The sequence below is a fragment of the Diceros bicornis genome, chromosome X (assembly GCF_020826845.1).
Source record: "Diceros bicornis minor isolate mBicDic1 chromosome X, mDicBic1.mat.cur, whole genome shotgun sequence".
NCBI classification, from domain to species: domain Eukaryota; kingdom Metazoa; phylum Chordata; class Mammalia; order Perissodactyla; family Rhinocerotidae; genus Diceros; species Diceros bicornis.
The window spans coordinates 17,848,078-17,860,301 of record NC_080781.1 but is presented as its reverse complement, the minus strand read 5'-3'; the positions used below and the strand labels follow the sequence as shown (position 1 = coordinate 17,860,301).

At 33.1% G+C, this 12,224-nt stretch overlaps 1 protein-coding gene across 5 annotated transcripts in view; it reads right to left on the bottom strand.

Moving 5' to 3' along the window:
- The window catches only part of CNKSR2 (connector enhancer of kinase suppressor of Ras 2), a 251,077-nt gene that overhangs the window by 177,345 nt on the left and 61,508 nt on the right, over positions 1 to 12,224 (bottom strand). For all 5 annotated transcript variants that reach the window (XM_058535561.1, XM_058535562.1, XM_058535563.1 and 2 more), the window contains exon 4: positions 3,615 to 3,702. In XM_058535561.1, the coding sequence (XP_058391544.1) occupies positions 3,615 to 3,702 (88 nt within the window). The remainder of the gene's footprint in view (positions 1 to 3,614; positions 3,703 to 12,224) is intronic.

Below are 12,224 nucleotides of genomic sequence, written 5' to 3'. Positions count from 1 at the left end.
AAGTCAGGTACAAGTTGGGATGGGGTGGGCAAGAAGATAACCAAGAACACCCACGTATAGGTTTTTGTTCAGAAGCATCTTAAAGGTGACATGTGGAACAGGACAGTGATAGGAAAATGAGAGTGAGGTAGAAAAAACTGTGATAAACGTTATGAGCTACTGAACTTTACAAAAACAGAAATAGGTAATGTTAGAGCAAAATGTCCTAAGAAAGGCAAGGCATCCTCTTCAAAACAAAGTATACAGTAGGTGGAGGGTACAGAAGGTCCTTCTACATCCTGAGTATATTTGGAGTATTTCAATTATTTGGAGTAATTTCAATAATTCTGTGTTTGGTCAAGACAGAATGTACTTAAAAGTTCAATCTATAATAGCATATCTCTCTAGTCTACCTAATGTTTCCTGACCTGTAAATAGCAAACCTTAAATCCATTATGTCTTGAAGTAAGATTCCTAAAGAGAATGTTGAGCCAAATAGTGCGGCTGTTAAAAGGTCCTATTGAGAGCATGAACAAGCCTCTGAGGGCAGTATCAAAATGCCGTATGTTTTCTATGAAGTAGTTCTCAATAGCAGGTGTTCATACATTCTGGAAACAAACAATAACTGAATCACTGGTTACTTAGATGGTAGGTTCTTAAAATAGCGGAATGGGTGGGTTAGTCATATCTGACACAAACTGCCCTTCCACCACTGCACATGTTTGTACAGGAAATCTCAATCCATTGAAAATCATTTCAGCCATTCTTCTCAATGTAGCATCTGAAGGCTAGAATGACAAAGGTATGGTCTGGAACCTGTGAGTTCTAAACATAGAAAACCCTCCATCTTTGACCTCATTCTATACATAAAAGATAAAAGAAAGGTAGCCTTTTTTTGTTTTCAAGGTCACTTTGTTTATCCCTTTTTGATACAGGAAAACATTAGGTATGTATGAATTAAGTGAAAATGAATACACTTGAGTACACTCCTTCAAGATTTTCAAGAACACTTATTATGGTTGCCATTTAGAATTGCAGTCCTGGTTTATAAGGCAACAAAGAGTGGGCCAATTATTCAAAAGTACACCTTAAACAGGACATCCAGATCCAGATGTTTGGAGGAGACACAAGAAATGAAAAATACCCACTTTCTGCCACAATTCTGCTTGGAAATGAAGTTATTTTGGAAGTTGACATCACATGGGCTGCATTCTCATAAGACTGACTATAAGTATGAGTTTCTCACATATAAAAAGTTGAAAAATAAACAAACTTTTAATTCTCCCATTTAATTCCATGGTATTTCAACTGTCTTGGGTCTCATGTATAAATAAAAACTTTAAATGGTACGCATAATACAGTTATCACAGATCCTGTCAAGTAGCAGATAGTAAGTGTTAATAATTATTATATTACTTTGATTGTTTGTATATAGATTACTACTGAGGACACATCCAGTATTAAGAGTCTATCAATGATTATCATATAAATACTGTGTAGTAGGTACCCTTACATTAGAGAGAATTTCTTTCTCTCATAGTAAAAGGGAAGAAACTAATCTGGTTTGTTATCTACATCTCAAATCTCTGGTCAAGTTTAATGCCTTTAAAAGAAACAGAGCTTTAGAAAATAGAGTTTTGAAGAAATATCACTGATAATACGGAACTACAAGGAAAATTACTCATTGATTATATTATTGCTCTTTTACCCCTGTGCCCTAGAACAACATATGAGAACCAGAATCACCTGGAAAACTAGTAAATAGGCAGGTTCCTGGGCCCTGCCAACAGTACATGTGGGGTGTGTACCAAGAATCTGAATTTCTAACAAGTTTCCATGTGATGATAATATTGCTGATCCACAGCCCACACTGGACCAGCATTGCCCTAGAACACAGGTCAGCAAACTACGGTCAGTGGGCCAAATTAGACCTGCTGCCTGTTTTTGTAAAACAAGTTTTACTGGTACATAGCCATGCCCATTCATTTACACATTGTCTATGGCTGTTTTTGCATTACAACAGCAGAGTTGAGTGGTTGCATCTGACAAGATAAAGCCTACAAAGTTTAAACACTGCCTGGCCTTTTACAGAAAAGGTTTGCTGACCCTTGCCCTAAAATGCCACTCTTCTTCCTATTACCCAGTTGAGATCTTTGAAATTCAGAAATGAAATTTACTGATATCAAATATGAAGACATGCAGTGAGACTTTTGGGGTATTTCAAAGCTCATAAAATGTTCACCATCTTCATGCATGTCTGTGACTAACAGCAATGAGTTGCTGACTTTTTCACTGTCATCACATAATCCTGATGAATGTCTGATGTGTTCCACAATTAAAAGTCACAAAGTTACTCTCCTTTCTATAATGAAAAACATCTTAAAACCTGCAGTTTCAGGGGCCGGCCCAGTGGCGCAAGCAGTTAAGTGCATGTGCTCTGCTTTGGCGGCCCCGGGGATAGTGAGTTTGGATCCCAGGCGCGCACCGACGTACCGCTTGTCAAGTCATGCTGTAGCGGCATCCCATATAAAATAGAGGAAGATGGGCACGGATGTTAGCTCAGAGCCAACCTTCCTCAGCAAAAAAAGAGGATTGGCATCGGATGTTAGCTCAGGGCTGATCTTCCTCACAAAAGAAAAAAAAGAAAAAACCCTGCAGTTGCAGAGAAATGGTGCAAATAAAATCTATACAGTACAATACAAAATATCCTGAAGCACGTAAATCTATATTAATGAATTTCTTATTTCTTTGAGAAAATACAGGCAATATAATAAACTCTTCATTACCCCTGGTAATAAAGGACAGGGAGTAGAGGATAAATTAAATCATCAGTTTCCCCAATAATCTTCTGTATCATCATATTTTATCCTCTGCTTTCCCTATTTCTGTATCACTGGATACGTTAACAAATAATGGCACTCTGAGAAAGCAGCAGCAGCAACAGGCTGACATCAGTCTTACACAGAGTGGTGGCTGCAGGCCTCAGACCTCTCAGATGTGTTTTGTTATTAGATTTAAATAAATTTTTGCAGGATATATACTAGTCAATTCACCCCTCTACCATATCTTATGCCAGGCTTGATTCGAACATTTATATTAGTTGCTGCACTCCTGAAGGCATTTGATTTGGAAGTCCCTGGCCTAAATAATATTCAAAGTAAAAAAAATCAGGTCATGTAAGCAGACAACTGTTAAAGGTTATTATGTATATTTGTTTGTATGTGTACCTATATAAGTGAAACTAATAGTTGTGCTAATAAGGAACTAATAGTTTCTTAGAGCAAAAGTCTCAGATTGTTATCCAAATGAGGCAATTTAATTTTGTAAAAGGCAATATAGTTTAGTCACCCCCACTAAAAGTGTGAGACTAACACACTTACGATATTATTATAATGATGTTTCCAGAAGTTCAGGCTACTTTTACATCTTCTGGTAAATAAAACCCATGTTTATTGGGCTAAATGAATAGTTTTCCAATGAATACTTACATACTTGGTTTCTTTAGAACCATTTGCCTTTGAATGAGAAACTCTCAAACCAGTATCTTATAAAGTCTCGGTAAAAAAGACTACTTCTCATTGTTAGAATATGAAATAGCTAATAAATTAACAGATGGAAAGTTTGTCAGCTAATACCTGTTGCACGATTGTTGTTAATTCCAAGCAGAGCTGTATGACATTATTCCTTGTAACTGAATAGTCTGTGACGGCAGCAAATGGTGACCTATAAAGGCAAAAGGAAAACTGTGATTAATACGAACAGCTTTTGAAAGGTCCCAAAATAAAATAGCCTATAATAAGATTTTGAACAATATAAAATGAATTATTCTGAAGTTTACATAGTGATAAAAAATATTTGGGACATATCTAAGGAAAAAAACTGAGGGAAATGCTTAGAAGAGAATTAAACTCAAGAAACACAATGCTTGCTTTCCATCAAATTCTTTTTTTTTCAGTTCTTAATATTTTAAAAGTTCTTTGATACTTCTTACAAGGTCTTTTCACTATGTCTAAAACAAAACAAAAAAGGAGTACTTTAGGCAAAGACAACATTTTAGTTACCTTCAAATGAAGCTAAGATTTTGAGTACACTTATCTTCTTGAAATATTCACAATTAAGAGCTAGTAATAATGACAGCTAACACTTACTGAGGACTATGTGCCATTTACTGTTCTAAATGCTTTGCATGTACTAAACAATTTTTATAATTCTTATGAGATAAACACTATCATTATTCCCATTTTACAGATCAGAAACCTGAGGTAGGGAAACATTAAGTGACGACTAGTAAGTGGTGGAGCTGGTATTCAAACCCAGGAAGTCCGACGCCAGAGTCCACCCCCACACAGGAGTTAAACACTAATGCAGCGCCTCTATGAACTACATAGGTTTTACCTTGTACTAAATCAATCATTTATGTCACTTCATACCCTTTTTCAAACAACTTGGTATATAAATAATAAATATATACTGGTGTAAGGTTTGTATTTTCAAGAATTTTATAGACAGATAGCAGCAGTCTTTCCTAGTAAGTATTTTGCCACCAAATGAATTCACAGTGGCTTTCCATCACTCCTTATCCTCTCTTGTCTGTGAATGCCAATCAGGTTTTTGTGGGGCTAAAGCTACTATGATTTGGGAGGTGCAGTTTAAGGAAAAGAAAACAAAAAAAAATAGAAAAGAAGGGATGGAGGTGAAAATTTGGCTAAATTACTGGAAGCTTACTGCTTTGGATCTCTATTTATATCTCTTTAGGCAATTTACTAGAAATGCTTATATAGAACTGCTTCCTCGTTACAAACTGAATTTGTGTCTCTTCTAGAAGACTCTACAACTCAAGCACCTCTCATTCCCATAGGGGTCCATATAAGAGAGAGGCTCTTTATTGGCTACATTTTTTTAAAACATATTTTTCACTTATATTTTTTATTATGGCCATTCTAATAGCTATGTAGTGGCATATCATCATAGATTTAATTTGAATTTCCCCAAGTCATAAATAATTTCTATATTTACATTATATATTAGCTATATCTAATAGTCATTTTCCTAATAATTTTCTAATCGGTAATGATGTTCATGTGCATATTTGCTATCCATATGTATATACTCTTCAGTGAAATATCTGTTCAAGCCCTTTGCCCATTTTCGATTTGGATTTTTGGTATTCTTACTATTAATTTCAGAGAATTCTTAATATAATCTGCATTCAAGTCCTTTATTGAATAGGTGATCTGCAGTATATCTTCTCAGTCTACGGCTTGTCTTTCCATCCTCTTAACAGGATCTTTGGCATATCATAAGTTTTTAATTTTAATGAGGTCAAATTTATTGATACTTTTCTGGATTGTACCTTTAGTGTTATATCCTAGAAATCCTCACCTGACCCTAAGTCGTGTTTTTTTCTAAAAGTTTTACAGTTTTATTTTTTACATTTAGATCTATGCTCCATTTTTGAGTCAATTTTTGTATAATGTGTGAGGTTTGGGTAGAGGTTCACTTTTTTCCCTATCCCTATCCAAGTGTTACAACATCATTTGTTGAAAGACTATCCGTTCTCCACTGAATTGCTCTTGCTACTTTGTCAAACTTAGCTAACCATATTTATAAAGGTATAGTTCTGGACTTGTCTTATCTTTCCACCAATACCACAGTTTTGATTACTGAAGTTATATAATACTTTAAATCAGGTAATTTCTTTTTAATATAAATTTAACAATCATACTGTCTGTAGCTATTAAAAAAATCCTCCTGGAAATTTTATGTGAACTTCATTAAACTTATAAGGAGATTTGAAGAGAACTGACATCTTTACTAAGTTGAGTCTTCTACCCCATAAACACAGTTTGTCTCTCCATTTATTTAGGTCTCGTTTGATTTCACACATCAGTGTTTCATAGTTTTCACATTACAGATTCTGTAGATTTATATGTAGGCATCTCATTATTTCTGTGGCAATTGTAAATTGTATCATGTTTTTAATTTTGTTTCCAATTGTTCATTGCTAGCATATAGGAATATGATTAATTTTTGTGTGTGGACTTTGTATCCTACAGCTTTGCTAAATTCACTTACTAGTTCTAAGACATTTTATAGATTATCTTAGAATTTTCTACACACAGACACATATTATCTGCAAACAGGGAAAGTTTAATTTTTTCCTTTCCAACCTCAATGCCTTTTATTTCCTTTTCTTGCCTACTGCACTGGATATGACTTCCAATACATTACTAAATAGGAGGGGTGAGAGTGGACAGCCTTGCCTTATTCCCAATCTTAGCAGGAAAGCATTCAATCTTTCACAATGAAGTATAAGGTTAGCTGTTACTTTTTATATATGTTCTACATCAAGTTGTGGTATTACCACTCTATTCCTACCTTGCTGAGAATTTTCTCATGAATGGGTACAGGATTTTACCAAATGCTTTTTTTTTACATTAACTGATATGACCACATGACTTTTATTCTATAATCCATTGATGTGGTAGAGTATAGCAATTTATTTTCAAGTGTTGAAGCAGCCTTGCATACTTGGAATAAATCCCATTTAGCGATGGTGTATAATTCTATTTATATATGGTTGGATTTGGTTTGCCAATATTTTGTGGAGGATTCCAACATGTAAGTTCATGAGAGAGATAGGTCTGCAGTTTCCTTTTTTTGTATCATCTTTGTCAGGTACTGGGATCAGGATAATGATTGTCTCAAAAAATGAGATGAGAAAGATTACCTCCTCAACTATTTTTTGGAATAGACTGTGTAGAATTGGTGTTATTTCTTCTTTAAACATATAGAATTCACCAATGAAATCATCTGGGCCTGGATATTTTTTCCCCCACCTCAAAGAGTTTCTAAGTACAATTCAATTTCTTCAATAGTTACAGGATTATTCAGAGAATCTACTTCATCTTGGATAAGTTTTGGTAGTTTATGTTTTTCAAGGAACTGGTACACTTCATCTAAGCTGTCAAATTTATGTATGAAGAGTTATTTGTAGTATTTCTTGATTATCCTTTTAATTTTGATTGACTTCTCTATTATGTTTCCATTTCCAGTTTCATTAATTTCTGCTCTTTTATCATTATTACTTGCTCCCTTCTGCTTGCTTTGGGCTTATTTCTCTCTTTTTTATAAAATTTTATTTCACTGTAAGAATACTTAACATGAAATCTACCTTATAACAAAATTTTAAGTGTACAAAACAGTATTGTTAATTATAGGTAAAATGTTCTAAAGCAGATCTCTAGAACTTTTTCATCTTGCTTAACTGAAACTTTATGCCCGTTGCTTAGCAATTATTTTTCTATTTTCTTGAGACGAGAGTTTAGATAATTAAGATCTTTCTTTTTTTCTGATATAAGCATTCAGTGTTATAAATTCACCTCTCAGCACTGCTTTAGCTGTGTGCTACAAAAATTATGATTTATTCTATTTTCATTCTGTTCAAAGTATTTCTTTTTATTTCCTTTGAGACTTCCTCTCTTATTCACGGATTACTTAGAAGTGTGTTGTTTGACTTCTAGTTTGATTCCATTATGGTTGAAAAACACATTCTAACTGATTTCAATTCTTTTCAATGTGTTGAACTTTGTTTTATGATGCAGATATGGTCTATCCTGGTGAATGTTTCATGGGCACTTGAAAAGAATTTGTATTCTGCTGTTGTTGGATGAAGTGCTCTAAAAAGTCAATCATATCTTGTTTGGTAGTGTTGTTCAGCTCTTCTAATCCTTACTGACTTTCTGTCTAGTAGTTTTATCAATTTTTGAGACAGTGGAGATGAAGTATCCAACCGCAATTGTGGACTTGTCTACTTCTTTTTGTTCTGTCAGTTTTTGCTTCACGTACTTTGAAGCTCTGTTGTTTAGTACATACATCTTATCAGCAATTTCTGTTTCTTCTTTTTTGAATTATCTGTTTATATGCTCATCTATTGCATTTTGGCGTTTTTGTTTTTAATTTGAATGTAATATTCACATAGTACACATTAACCCTCTGCTTCTCCTATCTGTTTGTTCCATGTATTCTTCCCAGTTTATAATATGTCTTATACTTTGTCATATTTTTCAATTTTATGTAGTCAAAGTTAAATAGTATATTTCTTTGTATCTTATTCCATATTTTTAAATACTTTATAAGTCTTTATACATCTAGAAATCATTTTTGGTCTATATTTTCTCCAATATTCTTAAGGATTTACATTTTCTACTTAAATAAATGATATACCTAAAGTTATTTTAGTGAACAGGTGGTGTTCTATCATTATTTATTTTCTAAAGGCTTAACCAAGTGCACCAGTACCATTTATTAAATGACCTTTTCTTTTTCCAATAGTTTTAACATATTGTTTTCTAAATGATTCTGTATACCATAGTCTGTTACGGGCTGTCTTTCACTTATCTGTTTATTCCTATTCAAAACGCAGCATATGTTTCAACATAATTTACTAAAACAGGAGACATTAAGAATTCAAACAAAGTTAATTAGAAAAAAACATATGTAATCAATTAATCTATGTTCTCAGAAAAATAACAAGAATTAACCTCTTTAATTGTAAGTAGAAACCAGCTTTAAAAAATCTATCCTGTTGGACGTTTTCTAAAACTGGATTGTAAAGATGGCTGCATAGTTGTATATAAATTTACTGAAACTCATTAAACTGTACGCTTAAAATGGGTGAATTTTTTAGAATATAAATTAGGCCTCAATAAAACTATTTTTAAAAAAGATGTAAAATAGGGTGGCGCAAGTGGTTAAGTGTGCGCACTCTGCTGCGGCCGCCTAGGGTTCGCTGGTTCGGATCCCAGGTGTGCACCAATGCACTGCTTGCCAAGCCATCCTGTGGCGGCATCCCATATAAAGTGGAGGCAGATGGGCACAGATGTTAGCCCAGGGCCAGTCTTCCTGAGCAAAAAAAAAAAAAAAAAAAAAAAAGAGGAGGATTGGCAGATGTTAGCACAGGGCTGATCTCCTCACAAAAAAAAAAAAAAAGATGTAAAATATAAGCACTTCTAGGAAAAAATCATTAATTAAAAAAAAACCCTACCCAAAGACCATTTTTGCTGCATTGAAGCATAAAAATTGGCATTTTAATTAACCATTCAAAAATGCTTCTGGCATGATTACAAAGAGTTTGGGTTCCTAGGTTTGAAAAGGTCAAAGTCTGTTAATAAAATCTAAAAACTTCATTCAAAAGTGATGAGATAAATTACAACATGATTTTTCCCATAAATACTTAAAAGACTCTCATTTGATCTTCAAAATACACCAAAAGGAAAATCTATTTGATGACTGAATGCCTGTAGCAAACTGAATTCTAAGGCATGTTTTCCACTTTCCTGACCACTCATATTTCAAGTAGGACAAGCTTCTCACTCAAGTTTAAATGTCAAGGAAACTGGAAAAAAAAATCTAAACATATACCAAGCAAAACACTGATCTTATCTTGTAGTGAATTCCCCCTAAAGTTTTCATTTTAAAGGCAAATCATATACAACCATACTAAGAACCATTCTTAGCCAGAAAATATTAATGTTTGGTATGATGATTTTGGCTATACACATACATAAATTAGAAAAGGCTGACAGACAGGGTTCCAATCTTTGTGAGTTACCAAAGAGGATCATTCAATTAGGACTTAATGATTGTCTATGAGATTAAAAAAATGGATCTCTGTAGAATAACTGAACATGATCAGCACGAAAACAAAACAAAGTAGAGGAATTTGTTCTTAAGTGTAAAGAAACCCCAAGCTAGAGTTCAGGCTACAAAAAGAATATGGTGACTCTAAGTAAATTAAATTCATGGCAGGAAAGCTTTTTGATGGAGGAAAGTTTAAAAAAAAAAAAAGATAAAATTCTTAGCTCATAAATAAATGGCTGCTACAGGAACTATCCTATTTAGATCTTAAAAGTTAAGCAACTGTCCTTCTCAAATCAACATACGGATAATACAATGCTTAAACTTCTTTCTAGTGCAAAGGTTTATCACCCTATAAAAAATTATTCTTTGTATATTCTTTTCAAACAAAAGTATTACATTTATGGAAAAGTTATTAGTTCAGAAATCCTAAACAAATTAGAAACTAATAAGGAAAGCTAAAAAGCTAAGAAGTTAATGAGGAAATCTGGAAGGCCTTACGATTTCTCAGGTTGGCACTGTTGAGCTTGAGGAGCAGTCCACGAACAGTGGAGGTGCTAAACATCATTGCTCATCTCTGGAACAAGAGGTGCCAAGTGAATGCACTGAGCACATGAGAGGAAATAAGATCAAATAACAATGAGCTACAGTATCTGGTAGTGTTTGAGGTTCTTTTCTTTGTAATTTTTTTCCTCGTATAGAAATAATTTTCGTCCTACAGTTTCATATCATGGAAGAAGAAATTAGTTCACCCATTTTCTTAGATAAGGCAAAAGATATCAAGGAAATCCTTTTCTTTTTCTCAGAAAATATTTTTTTCCTTAGCACACTAACTCTTATGCCTTAAACATTTAAAAGGCTTTCAATGATATAAAAAGATATCTCAATGACCCCTTCAAAAAAGAATGGTCTTAAAAGGTATTTTACAAACAATTAGAATTAGGTATTGATGCTAAAAATGAGAGAAAAGAATAAACTTTCACTATAACTAGTAAAATAAACTTTTTCTATAAATAATACTTTTGAACATTTTCAATGTTACTGTACAATGTGATACAGTGATCTGTAAACCTCCAATTATAGATTGATTTGGCAAAGCCACATAAAACTGCAAGAAAGATGGGTGTGAAAAACAGCAGGACGTAGGTTAAAAATAGACAAGTAAACTATGCATTGAAAATAAACAGTAAAGCTACCAACTGTGATTCATCTCTGAGGCTTTTCCTCTGGGAAAGTCTGCTGTTTCATTCAAGTAGGATTTAAAATAGGAGGAAAAAAATAATTTTGTTAGTGTTAGATTTTATTTAAGAAATGTAAGGAGCTGGTTACTGAAAATAAATCTTATTTTAATGGAAGCTCCACTGAAGTTGGAGTTTTTGTGAATTGTAAGCATTTTTTCCCGAGCACCTTCACTCTTATGCCTTCAACAGTCAAAAGTTTTCGATGATATTAAAAGATATCTCATTGATGCTTTCAAAGTAGAATGCGCAATAAACTTCCTATAAATAAAATTCTATATAGCAATTTGAAGTATCAGGGCACAAAACAGAAAAGTGGTACTCTTATTTAGTGGTGCTCTTATTTACTATTTCTTTTTTGAAGAGAAATACCAAAGTGCAAATAAATGTTTATATATGCCACATTCCTAAGAATCACTCCCTCAAAATCCTTAAAAATTAGTCAGCATTCAAAGGAGATGTAGCATGACAAAGGAACATAACAAAGAAGAAACAAGAAAGGCTCTGGTACATAGACAAAAATATTCAAATTATAATTTTCATACTAGATGAATGACTTCAGGCAAGTTACTTAATGTCTCATATGCAAAATGGGGATAATGATACCTGCTTTGTGAGAATTCAATGAATTGATATAAGTAAAGCATCTTTTAAAGATTTTCGCCTATTCTTTCTTTTCCTTTCTTCCCCTCTTCAAGTGACATAGAACAAAAATTGCAATAAACTAATCATATTGCTGTGCATGCAAGTTCGCCCCAAAATGTAATGAAAAATTTAATGTCAAAAAAAGTATTGTTTTTTTAAAATTAAACCAGTTGTTTAGGCATCAAAATAACCATATTTAACTGATAGAATTTTTTATTTTTCAATTAAAAAATTATACCGTATTGTATACCAAAGGAATAAACTAAGGTTAAAGATCCAATGCTTGGCAATATTCGATTGCAGTGCCCATTTCAAATCCTCCAAATGAAAGCAAATCTACACTGACATATCAAAATATTAAGAATTTTTGGTCAGCACCACTTCTATGGAACTTTTATAATTAAGTACTTAAGTTCTAAGTTCTTCAAAAGCAAACAAGATAAAAAAGACATGACATTCTTACCTTATATAAGAAAAGTATAAACACAGATTAGTGTTGTTCTAGAACTTAAAAATATTAACTAAATGTATTCAGAAAAGAGGTAGGGAGTTAAATCACAATTCTACAAGTCACTAACAAATTTTGTTAGTGTTTATCCTTTGATATTATGTAAAGGGAAATAAGTTGGATATATTCTTCATATGGCTTTGGTGAACAAGGTCAATGAATTATAGAATATTAATATCATAGAAGAGAACTTCAAATTCTGCAGGTCTTACATC